This window comes from Pongo pygmaeus, chromosome 6 (genome assembly GCF_028885625.2).
Source record: "Pongo pygmaeus isolate AG05252 chromosome 6, NHGRI_mPonPyg2-v2.0_pri, whole genome shotgun sequence".
In the NCBI taxonomy this organism is placed as follows: Eukaryota; Metazoa; Chordata; class Mammalia; order Primates; family Hominidae; genus Pongo; species Pongo pygmaeus.
The window spans coordinates 103,864,443-103,883,654 of NC_072379.2; the positions used below are offsets into that span (position 1 = coordinate 103,864,443).

Genomic DNA, 19,212 nt, shown 5'->3' on the forward strand with positions numbered 1-19,212 from the left:
ATCAGTTGAAATTTTAAAACATTGTCTACCTACTGTATGCTTACACAGCACAATGGGGAAACCAAAATGATAGATGTGACCCATGACCTCAACAAGTGTCAGAACTAGATATAAATTATATGTTGGGTTTTGTTTTCTAGTATTTGGTTTAATGCTTCTAGTTGCTTAGTTACTGGAGGAATAAATAGAAAATGAAAACAAGTACAGTTGTGCCCTATTCACTAAATATAAGAAATTACATGGCCGGGCATGGTGGCTCACGCCTGTAATCCCAACACTTTGGGAGGCTGAGGTGGGCAGATCACAAGGTCAGGAGATCGAGACCATCCTGGCTAACATGGTGATACCCCGTCTCTACTAAAAATACAAAAAAAAAAATTAGCCAGGCATGGTGGCGGGCACCTGTAGTCCCACCTACTCGGGAGGCTGAGGCAGGAGAATGATGTGAACCTGGGAGGCGGAGCTTGCAGTGAGCCGAGACTCTGTCTCAAAAAAAAAAAAAAAAAAAAAAAAATTACAAATATGTTTAATACCTAATAGGCCAGGCCTGAAAGAAATTTGTTTCCTTAAACATTTGACATTAATTTTGGTTCTAAATATAATTATAGTTTCAGAATTTGTTGATCTAAAATTTATAGGCCAGGCATAGTAGTCCACATCTGTTATCCCAGTATTTTGGGAGGCAGAGGTGGGAGAATTGCTTGAGGCCAGGTGTTTGAGACAGCCTGGGCAACATAGCAAGACTCCATCTCTACAAAAAGTATTAAAATGAACAAACAAAAAAAAGCCAGGTGTGGGGGTGTGGACCTGTAGTCCTAGCTACTTGAGAGGCTGAGGCTGTAGTGAGCTATGATCGTGCAGTTGCACTCCAGCCTAGGTGACAGAGCAAGACCATGTCTCAAAAAAAAAAAGTAAAATTTAAATTATGTTTGGGTTTTGTGAGGTTATAAAGCATTCCTTTTAAACTTGTAAAATGAAAGCTTATGTTTACATGTTTCATAGGACTGTTTTTAAAATTTATTTTAATGTTCTTTCTGCTGCTTTCATTTTATCCCTTATCTTTGTCTTTTCCCATATTCTAATCTACCTAAAGTTATAGCTATATTTAATGTAGTGTTAATATCAAGTATTGTATTTAGGGAAATAATGGATACATATTGAAATAGGGATCCTATTACCTTAGTAATCTAAAGAAATAGCAACTCTGCACCTGTGTAGTCTTACCATGTTAAAAGAACCAAATAATAAATCCATAAATATTTTTATAGAGAACATGTGGACCAGCAGTGCAGAGAAGCTGTTTAGGATTCTCAAAATTATAATATGATTGATGCAGATAATGGAGATCTCATTTCCCTCCTTTGTTTTCCCTAAACAGTATAAAAGAAGCCTGTATTGTTTTGAATTTGAACGTCGGTTCTGCACTACTCCTGAAAGATGTACTGCAGTCAGCTTCAGGGCAGCTTCCTGCCACAGCAGCATTAAATGAAGTTGGAATTTACAAACTGGCTCAACAAGATGTTGAGATTCTACTTAATTTGAGGACAAATTGGCCTAATACTGGAAAATAATGTCTTTCAGAAAAAGGTTTTTTTGGAAGCCAATTGGATTTCAAGTTATATGATGAAATTCTGAATTAATGAAACTGGAAAACTTTATAGAATTACTTATTATCTTGGATTTATGGTGTTATTAAAATGCTGACCATATTTCCTTCATCCTCTTGTTCCTAAGGAAACAAAAACAGAAAACGAAACAATGAAAACTCATTCTATTTACAAGTATAAATGCTGAGTATGTCTGTTGAAGACAAGAGCAGAGATATTAAATTATAACCAACTTTCAATTTCCTGTGCTAATTAAGGGAAATTCTGTTGTGGATAATCAAACATAGCCAATAAATTTTTTTAAAACTCCCTTTGAATGCATATTTGTAATTGAGGCACCTGTATCTAGTTTGGGAATTCACTATATTTCCCTAAGAAAACTGGCAGGGCACAGTGTGTCATGCCTGTAATCCCAGCACTTTGGGAGGCTGAGGTAGGAGGATCGCTTGAGGCAGGAGTGCGAAACCATCCTGGCCAACATGTCAAGAGCCTGATGCATGCCTGTAGTTCTAGCTACTTGGGAGGCTGAGGTGGGAGGCTAGCTTGAGCCCAGGAGGTCAAGACTACAGTGAGCTGTGATTGTGACACTGCACAGCAGCCTGGGCAAGCAAACAAGACCCTGTCGCTAAAGAAAAAAACAAAACACATTGTGAGATGGTGAATAAGATAGGATTGTTCTTCATTTCTCACAAATGTCCTCCTATTTTAAATGCTTCCTAGTTTCATTCTGTGTGACAGTGGGCAACCCTTTCTTTCTGGATGAAACATTTCAGGCCATGGCACTCTGACTCAAACATTCCCATGTGGTAGGGAATGTTATTAAACATTTTTATTATTTATGTAACTGATGAGACAAAAATCTCAAAAGTTTATTTTTCCTTGTAACTTTTCCTTGACCTTGGGCTGTATTCAATAATAGTTTCTTGACTAATAAAATCTCAGAGTAAAACTTCTTAAAAAATTGAGCTAGATTCCCTGGAAACTTTCTATAACTATTAAATTTTATTCCAATGGTTTTTTTCTGACTTAGTGGGTTAGTACTTTTAATCCTGTAATATCTCAAAATCTAAAATTATCAGACTAACATGCAGCCTATGCTACTGATAAACATTTACTTTGTGATAATTTTGAGGAAATATTTTGAGATAAATTCTATTAGTATGTATTTTATAGAGAGTTTCCAGCTAGTGTGTTGAGCTCAAAATGTTTGTTAGTTGTCCTAGCATATTGGTTGCTTCTTCACCTCATCCTTTGAGAATTGCTGGGGCTTCCTATTTAGAATGGAGCTGGCTGGGCACAGCCCATTACATGCCTGTAAATCCCAGCACTTTGGGAGGCCGAGGCAGTGGATCACTTGAGATCAGGAGTTTGAGACCAGCCTGGCCAACATGATGAAACCCTGACTCTACTAAAAATATAAAAATTAGCTAGGTGTGGTGATGCGCATCTGTAAGCCCAGCTACGGGGAAGCTGAGGCAGGAGAATCGCTTGAACCCGGGAGGTGGAGGTTGCAGTGAGCCGAGATATTGCCACTGCACTCCAGCCTGGGCAACAGAGCAAGACTCCATCTCAGGAAAAAAAAAAAAAAAAAGGAATGGGGCTGCCTCTGGAACTTCCTCTCTAACCCCAGCATTTTCCCCTGCTATTCCTGAGCTTAGGGACTTTACTGTCAGCCTTCCCTGTCCTCGCTTTCCAGTCAGCTGAAAGTTTCAAGGGAACAAAATATTTCTTTCAAAAGATAGGAACCTATTTTAAAGGTATTAATTGTGTTTCAAAATCATGCCACCTTATTAAAATATTTGTCACTTAAAAATAAACTTACACTTCCTCCTTGAATTTATCCAAAGTTATTATATGTCCATCATCTTGTAAATCTTCATCTTCAGTGCACAGACCCAGGGTTTTTAGGGCTGTAAAATAATGAGAAGAAATGAAGTGAGAATTTTACAAAGTGAGAGGTATTTTCTGCTAGAAGAAACTGGAATGACCACAAACTATTACCTCAATTTGTAGAATGTACTGACCTTCTTTATACTGCACAAATGATATGGTGCCTCTGCCTGAGGAGTCCATCATCTCAAACATGGCCACAATGTTAGAGTTATCCATAAAGAAAGGAAATGCTACGCCTGTTACTTTTGCGATTCTCAGTCGTTCCAATAGAGATATTAAATATTCTCTTGGTTTTTCTGCAAAAGAATAGTTCCAGCTCTTCCTGATACAAAATTAAAATATGTCGCAAATAGAAGTAGTCATTTAACAGTTATTAAACAGCTATAGCAAAGGCACTGTACTAGGCACTGGGGACACAGGCCTTACTTTTCATGAAACAGTCCAGCAAGAAGGTAAGACATTGAACACTTAAATAATTACATATACAAATGCCCTATCTCAGATGATTGAATAGAAAACTAGAGAGACTAGACCTGGGCATGTTTTAGAAAAACTCCCCAAGTGACTATAAGTTGCAGACAGGGTTGAAAACCAAAAAGATAGAGGGAACAGCATAATACAGGGAAGAAGTTGGCCACCTAAATAATTGATAAGATATAAATAATAGGCCGGGCATGGTGGCTCATGCCTGTAATCTCAGCACTTTGGGAGGCCAAGGAGGGCGGATCACCTGAGGCTGGGATTTCGAGACCAGCCTGACCAACATGGAGAAATCCCATCTCTGGTAAAAACACAGTTAGCCGGGCGTGGTGGTGCATGCCTGTAATCCCAGCTACTCGGGAGGCTGAGGCAGGAGAATTGCTTGAACCCGGGAGGGAGAGGTTGCAGTGAGCCAAAATCATGCCACTGCACTCCAGCCTGGGCAACAGAGCAAGACTCTGTCTCAAAAAATATATATATACACACACACACACACACACACATATATAAATATATATATAAAATAAAAACAAAGACTGATAAATATGGTCCTCTAGGAAGCATATGTACTCATTTCTAACAAAACAATTTGGATATTCTGTAGTTTAAGCAATTTTAAAAATAAAAAATCACGATCAACTCACTTTTCAGAAATAATGCAGAACAATCCTGATGAAAGGAAGCCAAAAAGAATAGTGATAGAGCAGTTTGGATGGTATATACCACTCCTGCTGCTTGACCGTTTTATCATTTCAATCTTAAGCTTTACTCTTACATTTTTTTTTTTAAGTTGGAGACAGGATCTTGCTATGTTGCCCAGACCAGTCTTGAGCTCCTGGGCTCAAGCAGTCCTCCCACCTTGGCCTCCCAAAATGCTAGGATTTATAGGCATGAGCCACCATGCTTGGCCAACTCATATTTTCTTTAAAAAATTTAAGTTACGGCTGGGCACGGTGGCTCACGCCTGTAATCCCAGCACTTTGGGATGCCGAGGCGGGCGGATCATGAGGTCGGGAGATCGAGACCATCCTGGCTAACACGGTGAAACCCCCATCTCTACTAAAAATACAAAAACTTAGCCGAGTGTGGTGATGGGCGCCTGTAGTCCCAGCTACTCGGGAGGCTGAGGCAGGAGAATGGCGTGAACCCAGGAGGCAGAGCTTGCAGTGAGCTGAGATTGTGCCACTGCACTCCAGCCTGGGCGATGGAGCAAGACTCCGTCTCAAAAAAAAAAAAATTTTAAATTACATCATCACTGAGAATTTCATGTTTATAAAAGTAGACAGAAAAGTAAAATGAACCCATCACCAACTTCAACTGTTAAAATTTGTGGCCAATTTCACTACAGCCCTATCCACATCAATTTGTGAGGAACAAAGTTAATCTTGTTTGTGCCCTAATTGAAGAGGACTGACAATTAACAGCATAAACAATAGCCCAAACCATCTCAGTTGGTTCATTTTACGCAATTCTGACTGAAAAGGTTAAGCAAACTTTCCACTCAATCAGTGCCAAAACCATTGCACCAGATCAGCTGCAGACAAAAAAGCACAGCTTTCAATGGAAAATTTTAAACGTGGGATCAAGATCCTGAAGCAATTCTTCAAAGAATTGTTAACAGGAGATGAAACGTAGTTCTACAGTATCATCCTAAAGACAAACCCAATCAAAGCAATGGCTACCAAGAGGTGACATGGTCCAGTCAAAGCACAAGTCGACCGGTCAAGAGCAAAGGTCATGGCAACACTTTTTTGGGATGCTCAAGGCATTTTGCTTGTTGAATTTTTGGAGTCCCAAAGAATGATAGCATCTGCTTATTATGAGAATGTTAAAGCCCAGGAAAATTTCACCACAAAGTCCTTCTCTACCACCACAATGCTCCTGCTCATTCCTCTCGTGGAACAGGGCAATTTTACAAGAGTTTCAATGGGAAATCATTAGCATCCACCTTACAGTCCTGATTTAGCTCCTTTTGACTTTTTCATTTCCTGATCTTAAAAAAATCTTTAATTTTTCTTTAATGATATAAACAAGACTGCATTGACATGGTTTAATTCCCAGGGCCCTCAGAGTTCTTTAGGGATGGACTAAATGGCTGGTATCGTTGTTTACAAAAGTATCTTGAATTTGATAGAGCTTATGTTGAGAAATAATTTTTAATCTTTTAATTCCATTTTTCCATGAACTTTTTGAAGTCCCCTTATACATACTTTTTCTTGGTGAGAACACTTATAATCTACTCTGTCAGCAATTTTCAAATATAAAATATATTATTAACTGTAGTCATCATGATATACAGTAGATCTCTTGAACTTATTCCTCTTTTGTCTGAAATTTTGTATCCTTTGGCCAACATCTCCCCAATCCCACCACCCTCCAGCTCTTGAGCATCATTTTACTCTTTTTATGAGTGTGACTTTTTCAGATTCCACCTATAATTAAGATCATGAGGTATTCTTCTATGCCTGATTTACTTCACTTAATGTTTTCTAGGTTCATCCATGTTGTTGCAAATGACAGGATGTCCGTCTTTTTTTTAAGACTGAATAGTATTTCATTGTGTATATATCACATTTTCTTTATCCATTCGTCCATGGACACTTAGGCTGATTCTGTATGGTGGCTATTGTGAATAGTGCTGCGATGAATACAAGTGCAGGTATTTCTTCAACATACTGATTTCATTTCCTGTGGATATATACCCAGTGGTGGGAATGCCAGATAAGTTCTATATTTAAGTTTTTGAGAAGCCACCATATTGTTTTCCATAATGGTTGTACTAATTCACAAACCACCAGTAGTGTACAAGGGTTCCCTTTTCTCCACATCCTTGCCAACAGTTGAAATCTTTCATCTTTTGTTAGTGTTTTAGAGATGGGGTCTCATTATGTTGCTCAGGCTGGTCTTGAACTCCTGGACCCAAGTGATCCTCCTGCCTCGGCCTCCTGAGTAGCTGGGGCTACAGGCATGTGCCATCGTGCTCAGCTCTCTTTTGATTTTTGATAATAGCCTTTCTAACAGGTGTGAGGTGATATCTCATTGTGGTTTTAATTTGCATTCACCCGATTAGTGATATTGAGCATTTTTTCATATACCTGTTGGCCGTTTCTATATCTTCTATGGAAAAATGTCTATTTATGTCCTTTGCCCATTAAAAAAATTTTTTTTTTTTTTTAACTATTGAGGTCTTACATGTTTTGGATATTAACCCCTTATCAGACATATAGTTTGCAAATATATTCTCCCATTGCATAGGTTGTCTCTTCACTCAGTTTATGTTTTTAAATCTTTTAATTTATAGGTTTTCACTCCATCTTTTTCATCCCTGGGAATTTATGTGTTGAAACCAGAAGTAGACTTTTAAATCTAATATTGTGCCTTACTTGTACAAATAGGCTCTAGCAATAAATAGGCTACTAAAAGCAGTCACATTTTGTATGAAGTCTTCTGTTTCTTCTTCCTGGACCATATATCAAATGCAGAAAGTGGAAAAAGGCCAAGTTTGAATTTCAACTCACTGCATTTCATTTTAAAGCTTGAATAAGTAAATAATGCTAATGGAACTTGGTGTACCACTTTGATGAAAATCCAAACCAGGCTTATTGTGTATCCTTTAGGCTGCATGGGATGTTACAATGTTTATGTTTGGAGACTACAATTTATACTCTACCTGCTTTTAAAAATGTTTTGAAAATGATCACAACATAAATATATATAATAAAGACAGAACCTTTTTAAAACATGGAAGGAAGAGCCAAATGTTACTAACCACCTATGTTACAATGTCAGCTGATATAAAAAACAATTCTTCAAGGGATACAATGTTCAGGTTCAACATCTTAATCATAATAGCTAACTGAGCCCTTACTATATGCCTGGTACTGTGTGAAGTATTTTCTATGGATCATTTCATTTACTCCTCACAACAGTCACTTGCTCAAGGCCACACAGCCAGTATGAATCCAGGCAATGTGCTTCTAAAGCTTGCAAACTTTACCACACTCTACTAAAATATGGGAAGCATCTTCAATGGTGAAATCTAGTCAGTCATGATAGTCTCTATTGAGTTTTTTCTCAATAGCTTTCAAATTCATTTTACTCTACCACTCCCACAGCAATCGCTCTCATTTGGGTTACTATTAATATAATTGTCTAATTTTATTAAAGCCATCCCCTAAAAATTCATATTCCCTCCTTATACAGCATAGAATTGTCACTGGGAAATGGCAGCATAGCCAGCAACCATACACACACACACACACACACACACACCCCCCCCCTCCTTATACAGCATAGAATTGTCACTGGGAAATGGCAGCATAGCCAGCAACCATATGCACACACACACACAGACACTGTGTGTGTATACACATACATATATACACACACACACCCATATGTATATATATACACACACACGTGTATATATATACACACACACCCGTATATGTACACACATATATACAGTATATATATACACATATACACAGTATATATATACACATATACACAGTATATATATACACACATATACACAGTATATATATATACACACATATACACAGTATATATATATACACATATACACAGTATATATAAACAAATATATGTACTCTATTAGTATGTTTTCATGCTGCTGATAAAGACATACCTGAGACTGAATAATTTATACAGGAAAAAGGGTTTAATAGACTTACAGTTCCACATGGCTGGGTAGGCCTCACAGTCATGGCAGAAGGCACAGAGGAACAAGTCATGTCTTACATGGATGGCAGCAGACAAAGAGAGACCTTGTGCAGGGAAGCTCTTTTTTTTTTTTTTTTTTTTTTGAGACGGAGTCTCGCTCTGTCGCCCAGGCTGGAGTGCAGAGGCGCGATCTTGGCTCACTGCAAGCTCTACCTCCCAGGTTCATGCCATTCTCCTGCCTCAGCCTCCCAAGTAGCTGGGATTACAGGCGCCTGCCACCATGCCTGGCTAATTTTTTGTATATTTTTAATAGAGGGGTTTCACCGTGTTAGCCAGGATGGTCTCGATCTCCTGACCTGGTGATTAGCCAGGATGGTCTCGATCTCCTGACCTGGTGATTAGCCAGGATGGTCTCGATCTCCTGACCTGGTGATCTGCCTGCCTCAGCCTCCCAAAGTGCTGGGTTTACAAGCGTGAGCCACTGTGCCCAGCCAGAAACTCCTGTTTTCAAAACCATTGGATCAGGTCAGGTGCAGTGGCTCATGCCTGTAGCTTCAGCACTTTGGGAGGCCAAGGAGGGTGGATCACCTGAGGTCAGGAGTTCAAGACCAGCCTGGCCAACAGGGTGAAACTCTATCTCTACTTAAAAAAAAAAATCAAAAAATTAGCCAGGCATAGTGGTGCATGCCTGTAATCCCAGCTACTCAGGAGGCTGAGGCAGGAGAATCACTTGAACCCAGGAGGTGGGGATTGCAGTGAGCCAAGATCGTGCCATTGCACTCCAGCCTGGGCAGCAAGAGTGAAACTCTGTCTCAAAAAAAAAAAGTGGCCATCAGATCTCTTGAGACTTATTCACTATCACAAGAACAGCATGGGAAAGACTCGGCCCCATGATTCAATTACCTCCCACCGGGTCCCTTGCACAATGTGTGGGAATTCAAGATGAGATTTGGGCAGGGATACAGCCAAACCATATCATATACATATATATATATATATATATATACATACATATATATATTTTTGAGATTAAGTCTCACTTTGTCACCCAGGCTGGAGTGCAGTGGTGCAATCTTGGCTTACTGCAACCTTTGCCTCCCAGGTTCAAGTGATTCTCTTGCCTCAGCCTCCCAAGTAGCTGGGATTACAAGTGTCCGCCACCATGCCCAGCTAATTTTTGTAACAGCCAGCAATTATATTTCCCAATATACCCTAGCTGAGGCAAGTTTTTCCTACCAAATTATTTCAGGTCAGGTCAGGTCTTGCTGTTACATTTAAACTTATAAAACTGTTGGTTTTTAGAGCTTTCATAATTTTGGAATTGAGAATGGGGGACTGCGTACCTGTTTCCTCAATAGTAATTCCCCAGTTAAACTGTCTAGTCTTATTTTCTGCAACTCCTCTGTAATTCCAAGGTTTTCAAATTGGGACACATGTCATAATACCGGGGGCTTCAGCCGGGCGTGGTGGCTTGTGCCTGTAATCCCAGCACTTTGGGAGGCCAAGGCAGGAGGATCGCCTGTGGTTGGGAGTTCAAGACCAGCCTGACCAACATGGAGAAACCCCATCTCTACTAAAAATACAAAATTAGCTGGGCGTGGTGGCACATGCCTATAATCCCAGCTACTAGGGAGGCTGAGGCAGGAGAATCGCTTGAACCTGGGAGGCAGAGTTTGCAGTGAGCTGAGATCGCGCTACTGCACTCCAGCCTGGGCAACAAGAGCGAAACTTGTTGCCCTCAACAAGTTTCAACAAAAAAAGAAATACCAGGGGCTTCACAAAGACACAGGATAAAGCTAGTGTGTCTTTCTAAGCATCAATCATACCTTGGTGAGTAATATAAAACATTTATATTAAGAAATAGGTATATCTATGAAAGAACAGATCTCATGAATTTTTAAGACAAAACAAATGACTTCAAAGAAACTTCTTATGCCACATCAGGCTAAGGTCCCAGACACTGAATGGACAAGTCCTTTCTCCTCTGCCATTAGGAGGACTCAGGTAGGAAACTTCAACAGCACTGCATACATACTCTGCATGCCAGCCCACCCCTTCTTTGGCTTCATTACCTTCTTATTCTGGCTCAGTGTTTCCGTACCTATGGTTTCCTCTCCCCAGCTTTGGTGTTTATAAAGATATTTTAAGGAATTCTCATTATTATTATTATTATTATTATTGAGACAAATTCTCACTCTGTTGCCCAGGCTGGAGTGCAGTGGCACAATCTCAGCTCACTGCAAGCTCCGCCTCCCAGGCTCACACCATTCTTCTGCCTCAGCCTCCTGAATAGCTGGGACTACAGGTGCTCCCCACCACGCTTGGCTCATTTTTTTGTATTTTTAGTAGAGATGGAGTTTCACTGTGTTAGCCAGGATGGCCTCGATATCCCGACCTCGTGATCTGCCTGCCTTGGCCTCCCAAAGTGCTGGGATTACAGGCATGAGCCACCGCATCTAGCCGGATTCTCATTATTGAAGATGGTACCCAGCCAGGTGCAGTGACTTACACCTGTAATCCAAGCACTTTGGGAGGTTGAGGAGAGAGGATCACTTGAGGTCAGGAGTTCGAGACCAGCCTGGGCAACATGGCAAAATCCCGTCTCTAGTAAAAATACACAAATTAGCTGGGCATGGTGGTTTGCACCTGTAATCCCAGCTACTCTGGAGACTGAGGCATGAGAATCACTTGAACCCCAGAGGCGGAGGTTGCAGTGAGTCAAGATGTGCCACTGTACCCCAGGCTGGGCGACAGGGCAAAACTCCGTCTTAAAAAAAAAAAAAAAAAAAAAGTGGTACCCATGTCTCAATTTTAAAAAACAGCTACACTATTTATGTGATAGGTATATAATTAATGTATGAGTATTCCCAGACTTCCCTTCCACCAAAGAGAGTTTTGTCTTTATCTGCTTAGGTTCTTTTCCCCCCATAATGCCTTCTACTGGAAAATTCTGGTTTTGCCAGATGGGTGCAAGGCTTTTTGTGCTGGAGGAAAAAAAGAATCTTCAAGATGCTAAATTGGTTGACATAATAAAGAGCTGAGAAAAACATGCAAGATAGGGAGGAGACAGAAGAGTTGGATGGGCTGAGTGTCATGAATTTGGAACCTGAGAGGATCTGCAGCTGCTGTGGAGAATACAGCTGGGAACAAGGAGGAAGGACTTTTGAGTGGTTTTACTGTGGATTATGAATTAAAGTCTTTTTGATTCCTTTCAAATTACTCTTGATTGCTGGAATGACTGTGCTGCTTTGAGTGTGATTCTGTGTTGCGACCGAGATGGCCAAATGGAAGCCTCTGTTTGTGTGTATTATAACTGTTCGAGATTCTCAGAGACTATCCTGAAGTTCACGCAGATCAGGTAAGTGGGCTCATGTTGTGACTCAGAAAAATTAAGTTTTCATTCAGTTGACTCATTGGCTGCCATGGTGCTTTTGTCTTTTCAATTTTTTTTTTTTTTTTCTTGAGGCAGAGTCTCGTTCTGTCACCCAGGCTGGAAGTGCAGTGGTGCAATCTCAGCTCACTGCACCCTCTGCTTCCAGGTTCAAGCGATTCTCCTGCCTCAGCCTCCCGAATAACTGATTACAAGCATGTGCCACTACACCTGATTTTGTATTTTTAGTAGAGACAGCATTTCACTGTGCCACCACATCTGGGTGATTTTGTATTTTTAGTAGAGATAGTTTTTCACCACGTTGGCCAGGCTGATCTCAAACTCCTGACCTCAAGTGATCTACCCACCTTGGCCTCCCAAAGTGCTGGGATTATAGGCGTGAGCCACCTTCCCCAGCCTGTCTTTTCAAATTTTGTTGTTCATATCATGTTTAAGATACCCATATTCAGGATAATCAAAGGTTCCAGTTGGCCTGGGACAGTCCTAGTTTACCATGTTGTCGTGCCATAATTATTAATAGTACCTATTTTCACTCAAAATATCCCTGGTTTGGATGATAACTCATACAGTCATCTTACCCATAAAGAACCACTAATGAAGACAGGAAATGTAAGTGTAAGTCAGTGAGGAGCATCAAAATAACAATTTGGTAAACTCTCAAGAGAATCTGCAGATTCATAAATTGCATTCTTCTGATAAAAATTACATAACATACCAAGATGTAAAGAAAATTAGAGAATCAAGCCAAGATGGCCAATATCCAATAATAATTCCAGAAAGATACAGGTAAGGAAAATAAGAAAAATACTTCCTAGACCTGAAAGAAAAATATCTCCAAATTTAATAAGACCATCAAGTACCTAGAGCACAATATATTAACGGCAACCACAACGAAACCATTCCAAGGCATATATTTAGGACACCAGGGATAAGATAAAAAGACAATCTTAAAAAGTTTCCAGAAAGAATAAACTTGCTTCATAGCCAGATCAAGAATCTGATGACATGTGACTTCAGAATTCTTCAGAGCAACATGAGAAATTAGAAGACAATGGGGCAATGCCTTAAAAATTCTGAGGGCAATATGTTCCAACTTAAAATTGTATCCACTCTTATTTTATGAGACAGAGTCTCACTCACTCTGTTGCCCAGGCTGGAGTGCAATAGTGAAATCTCAGCTCACTGTAACCTCCACTTCCCAGGTTCAAGTGATTCTCCTGCCACAGTCTCCCAAGTAGCTGGGACTACAGGCACATGCCACCATGCCTGGCTAATTTTTGTATTTTTAGTAGAGACGGGGTTTCACCATGTTCGTCAGGCTGGTCTTGAACTCCTGACCTCAAGTGATCCACCCGCCTTGGCCTCTCAAAGTGTTGGGAGGTGTGAGCCTCTGTGCACAGCCTCCACTCTATTAAAGTTTTGAATGTAGGAACTCACATTTTTATATACGTGTGTTCCCAAAATCTTTACCCCTCAAAGCACACTCTCTCAGGAAGCCACTAAAGGATATGCTCCACCAGAAGAAAGCGGTAAAGCAAGAATGAGGGATTGCTGGCTGTGCCATAAAACAGGCTCCGAACACTAGAGAGGCGAGGAGTCGTCTTAGGATCAGAGTGAGGGGAAGCCGTGAATAACCACTGTGTAGCTATCAGTCCAGACTGGAGCAGGAAGACACAGAGCTGGGGGTATGGGGGTTGGGTGGTGACAGTGGGGGTAATTACCCAATGAATGCAAATGTAATGAGAGGAGAGCTGTACTGTGGCAAAAGAGGGTATGGATTAATTAATGATGATCACACAAATTTAAGCCAAAAATGTAAATATATTATTAACCAGAGAAAACAACAAGGGAAATATAATCAGCATAGTATAAGGATTATAGATACTTGCCTAACAATATTAAAAATTCTGAATACTGAGGATATCAAAATTGTGATCTAAATTTATCTGGAAGATGGGTGTGAGTGGGAACAGGTATATGAGGTGTGTGTTTAAGAAAGGCACATTTTCATCTTCCACAGCATAAAGCTAGTATCTAACCTAGAGGGAAAAACATTAAGCAGCAGCAATATAGGCCTGTTATTTAGAAATCTCAAGATAAATAGCAAAGAATATTGCCAGAAGAGTTGAAATTATTCTGTGCAGAAGCTGGGGATAACAACAGGAATGCTGTTATTATAAGCTTTGGAGTAGTTTTCAATTTTTAAACCCCATACATCCACTTCAATAAAAATGAAATTTAAAAATAAATGTTGACAAATATTTTATATAATGAATATAACATAATATATCCCTTGTTATGATGAAGAAAATTAACATTTGTCTTTATTTTTAAATTTTTTTTTTGAGATGGTGTCTTACTCTGTCACCTGGCTTGAGTAGCAATCTACGCTCAATGCAACCTCCGCCTCCCAGGTTCACGTGATCCTCCCACATCAGCCTCTTGAGTAGCTGGGATTATAGGCACACACCCCCACCTGCAGCTAAGTTTTTGTATTTTTGGTAGAGGTGGGGTTTTGCCATGTTGCCCAGGCTGGCCTATGAACTCCTGAAGTCAAGTGATCTGCCCACCACAGCCTCCCAGAGCGTTGGTATTATAGGTGTGAGTCACCGCCCCCAAGGAGCTTCACGAGTAGCTGGAATTACAGGCATGGACTACCACACCCGGCTAATTTTTTGTATTTTTAGTAGAGACGAGGTTTCACCATGTTGGCCAGGCTGGTCTCAAACTCCTGACCTCAAGTGATCCACCCGCTTCGGCCTCCCAAAGTGCTGGGATTACAGGCCTGAGCCACTGCTCCTGGCCTATTTTTTTATTTTTTATTTTTATTTTTATTTTTAAGATGGAATCTCGCTCTGTTGCCCAGGCTGGAGTGCAGTAGCGCCATCTCGTGCCCGGCCTTTTTTTTTTTTTTTTTTTTTTTGTTTTAATACTTTAAAACAACTAGCAAGAACTTTATCTCCTATACATGATATTGGTTGGGTGTTTTTTGGCCAAGTTGGAATGTTTGGTATTTCCATTTCCTTACACAGAAGCAAATGCACAATTTTGGCATTTTGGACGCTCCATATGGAGGTCGGCAAATTACAATTCTGCACCCTGGGGAGGACATAAAACCATTTTCACCTTAATATAACTTTTAAATGACACCACTCCCAAATTACAAAACGATTCAAATTTTGTAGGGGGTTCAGATGTGTAAAAAAATTGTCAGGAAAAGCGATCCCCTCTAGAACATCTTCTATCCTACCCTATCAATTGTTTAGTTGCCAGATTAAAAACTTTGGCCGCGCGCGGTGGCTCACGCCTACAATCCCAGCACTTTGAGGCGCCGAGGCGTGCAGATCACCTGAGGTCAGGAGTTCGAGACCAGCCTGACCAACATGATGAAACCCTGTCACTACTAAAATTACAAAAATTAGCCGTGCGTGGTGGCGGGCACCTGTAATCTCAGCCACTCAGGAGGCTGAGGCAGGAGGATCGCTTGAACCCGGGAGGTGGAGGTTGCAGTGAAATGAGATCACGCCATTGTACTGCAGCCTGAGGGACTGTTTTATTGAAGGCCACAGAGTTAATCAACAGCAGAAGGGCTCACGTGGCTGGGAGGCAGTGGAAAGCGAGTGTGTAAGAGGCGGGTTTCGTGAGGGAAGCGAACCCCACATGGAGGGATAGCTGTACCGGGGCATGGGGGCCCTTACCCGGCCGAAAGAAAAGGAGGGCGCTGGTGAGGTAGCTAACCAGCTCCTTGATCTGATGCTTTTCCAAATACTCCGAGGCTTGAAGCTCCCTGCTGCTGGTCTCCATTGCTCCGCGTCCCGCTGTTGCTAGGCGACTGTCTGGCGTCTCAGCCGTGCGACTCTGTCTCCCTCTACCAGGCGCGGTCACGTGACACGCCTGACTGCCCTGTGGCTGCGACCCGGACCTGGAATTTCTAGAGCTCACGGTTCAGGGCAAGCCTGGGACATGTAGCAGGGCAGAGAGGGCAGGTGAGGTGTGGACCAGCGTCACTGTCCGCGATCCAGGCTAAGGGCTGGGCCCAAATGCCTTTTTCCATCTCTCTCCAGCACCTAGCTCTGTACTTGTTGATCCAATGATTAACAAGGCTTGAAGTGCTGGCATCACAACTCAGCATGAACTAATAACAGAAGGAACTTGTACAATTTTGAGGGTGCCCAGTGGAGAGTTCTTCTTCTTCTTATTATTAAGACCTTTATTAACAGGTGCTTGCAGTTTCTTGACTTTTTTGAAAAAATCAAGTTGTAAACTTTTATTACAAATTAAAAATGAAGTTCTTAAAAATCTCAACTTGACCAGATATGAAACAATTTAAAAACCTTTAAAGGTGTATTGAGAAAAACCAGGCTTTTTTAAAAAACACGTTTGTTATTACCAAAAAGAGACGTCTTTAGGTAAAAATAATAAAAACCCCATGCTGCATAGATAATGCAGATAGTTCTATTTATCTGATCAACGGGCAAAAAGCAAGCACTTAAGGTCTTCAGCTCCAATCTTTTGTTCGTTTCTTATTGCTGGAATTTCATATTTCTTCTTGTTGGATGACTAAACTGGACGATGGTAGAGATGGTAAGCCGGCATTTACTCAGCCCCGCCCTGCTCAGCCTCGGGAGCGGACGAATTCTCAGCTGGTGGATCGGCTGATTTTGTCTCTTTGCCATCTTGTGGTTTAGGGTTTTCTGGGCATCTGCGTTGGTAATTGAAGTTGCGGCGGTACCGACGTTGAGGTGGCTGCTGACCTTGGCTCTCATCTCCTTGATTTTATCTTCTTCATTGCCGTCCTCTCTAGGCTGTCTTTGGCAAGGAGGGCCCCTGCGGAATCGTGGTCTATATCCCCGATACATATTCTGCCTCACTGGTCTACCTTGTTCTCCTGCACCCTGGTTGTCAGCACCCTCCATCACTTCTCCCTGCACAGGAGGGTTGGAATACTGTGGTCGACACCCATAGGGTCTCCGCATGTAGTAAGGTGGGAACCTTCGCCTGCCCTAGGGCCGGCATTGTTGGGCCTGGCCGTCGGGAGCACTCTCCGATCCTTCGTTCTTTTCCCCACTCTCACTATTCTGGTAATTTTGCTGGTAATTGCGTGGAGGACCCCTACGACGTGGATAGCGTCTATAATGGTTAAGATCTGCTACATATTTACTGCCTTGAACTGGAACACCACCAGGACCTGTAACATTTGCTGCCTCCGCACCCTTTTCTCCTTCAACAACATCAAACTCCACAGTCTCTCCATCTCCTACACTGCGAAGGTACTTCCTGGGGTTATTCTTCTTTATGGCAGTCTGGTGTACAAATACATCTTCCTTGGTGTCATTCCTGTTGATGAAACCATATCCATTCCTTACATTGAACCATTTTACTGTTCCCAAAACCTTCGTTGCGATGACCTTTTGGCCCCGCTGGCAGGCGCCGCAGATGTGAGGCCGCCCAGGCCACCGCTCCCTGCGCAGCTGCTGGTGGTGCCGGGCTTGGTGTCGGTGGCGCTGAGGGCGGGGGCGGCGGGGGGAAAGGCGGGGGCGGCTGCTGGGTCTCGGCCTTGCTGCTCATGGTTGCGGTGATGGAGACTGGGGCCTGCTGCGGCAGCTGCGGCTCCTCCGGTGGTATGACGGTAACTAGGCCGGCAGCGGCAGGGCTGCTCAGGGCTCTCTGGGGTCCGCTCTCCGCTCCTGCTACCGATCGAACTCCCCAGTGGAGAGTTCTAAGTGGCATCTCCGGTGTGAGCGGCCTGCAGGCATGGCGCTGGCCACCAGTCAGGAAGGTCTTGGCCTGTTGGCTTGACTGGGTTGTGGGCCACAGAGCAGCCTGGATCCTGAGCTTCAACCCCTGTTTGCTGGAGCTGGTTTTATGAGACGGAGACCACCTGACAGATTTATTTATTTATTTATTTATTTAGAGACGGATTTTCGCTCTTGTCGCCCAGGCTGGGGTACAATGGCGTGACCTCGGCTCACTGCAACCTCCACCTCCCAAGTTCAAGAGATTCTCCTGCCTCAGCCTCCCAAGTAGCTGGGATTACAGGCATGCACCACTACACCCTAATTTTTTTTGTATTTTTTTAGTAGAGATGGGGTTTCACCGTCTTGGCCAGGCTAGTCTGGAACTCCTGTCTGTTGCGGGAAGTCAGGGACCCCAAACGGAGAGACTGGCTGAAGCCATGGCAGAACATAAATTGTGAAGATTTCATAGACATTTATTAGTTCCTCAAATTAATACCTTTATAATTTTTTACGCCTGTCTTTACTGCAATCTCTGAACATAAACTGTGAAGATTTCATGGACATTTATCACTTTCCCAATCAATACTCTTGTGATTTCCCATGACTGTGTTTACTTTAATCTCTCAATCCTGTTGTCTTTGTAAGCTGAGGATGTATGTCGCCTCAGGATCCTGTGATGATTGTGTTAACTGCACAAATTGTTTGTAAGCATGTATGTTTAAACAATATGAAATCTGGGCACCTTGAAAAAAGAACAGGATAACAGCGATGTTCAGGGAACAAGGGAGATAACCATTAGGTCTGGCTGCCTGAGAGCCAGGCAGAACAGAGCCATATTTCTTTTCTTTCAAAAGCAAATAGAAATATCGCTGAATTCCTTTTCTCAGCAAGGAACAGACCTGAGAAAGAGAATGCATTCCCAGGGGTTGGTCTCTAAAATGGCCTGTCTCTCTAAAATGGAATGTCTTTTACGGTTGTAGATAAGGGATGAAATAAGCCCTGGTCTCCTGTAGCGCTCCCAGGCCTATCAGGACGAGGAAATTCCCACCTAGTAAATTTTTAGTCAGACTGGTTGTCTGCTCTCAAACTCTATCTCCTGATAAGATGTTATCAATGGCAATGCATGACTGAAACTTCATTAGCAATTTTAATTTCACCCCGGTCCTGTGGTCCTGTGATCTTGCCCTGCCTCCATTTGCCTTGTGATATTTTATCACCTTGTGAAGCATGTGATCTCTGTGACCCACACCCTATTCGTACACTCCCTCCCCTTTGAAAATCACTGATAAAAACTTGCTGGTTTTGCGGCTTGGGGGGCATCATGGAACCTGCCGACATGTGATGTCTCCCCCGGATATCCAGCTTTAAAATTTCTCTCTGCTGTACTCTTTCCCTTTATTTCTCAGACTGGCTGACA

The 19,212-nt window shown here is 42.0% G+C and overlaps 2 protein-coding genes and 1 pseudogene across 6 annotated transcripts in view; 1 reads left to right on the top strand and 2 right to left on the bottom strand.

Annotated features, from left to right (window-relative positions):
- The window catches only part of RINT1 (RAD50 interactor 1), a 35,226-nt gene extending 33,310 nt beyond the window's left edge, over positions 1-1,916 (top strand). For all 4 annotated transcript variants that reach the window (XM_054494817.2, XM_054494819.2, XM_054494820.2 and 1 more), the window contains one exon: positions 1,379-1,916. In XM_054494817.2, the coding sequence (XP_054350792.1) occupies positions 1,379-1,571 (193 nt within the window). In that variant the 3' untranslated portion in view covers positions 1,572-1,916. The remainder of the gene's footprint in view (positions 1-1,378) is intronic.
- Positions 1,664-15,924, bottom strand: EFCAB10 (EF-hand calcium binding domain 10). 2 transcript variants are annotated; one of them, XM_054494823.2, is made up of 4 exons: positions 15,756-15,924; positions 3,632-3,796; positions 3,430-3,517; positions 1,664-1,729 (listed from the first exon to the last, which is right to left on the bottom strand). In XM_054494823.2, exons 1-4 carry the CDS (start codon positions 15,859-15,861, stop codon positions 1,693-1,695), a joined length of 396 nt encoding a protein of 131 aa, XP_054350798.1. In that variant the 5' UTR covers positions 15,862-15,924; the 3' UTR covers positions 1,664-1,692. The 2 variants fall into 2 exon arrangements, with proteins under 2 accessions (XP_054350798.1, XP_054350799.1); XM_054494824.1 differs by lacking the exon at positions 3,632-3,796 and having other exon boundaries at positions 15,756-15,891.
- Positions 15,925-16,293: 369 nt separating this feature from the next.
- LOC129040372 (Y-box-binding protein 1-like) lies at positions 16,294-17,640 on the bottom strand (annotated as a pseudogene).
- Positions 17,641-19,212: the final 1,572 nt, after the last annotated feature.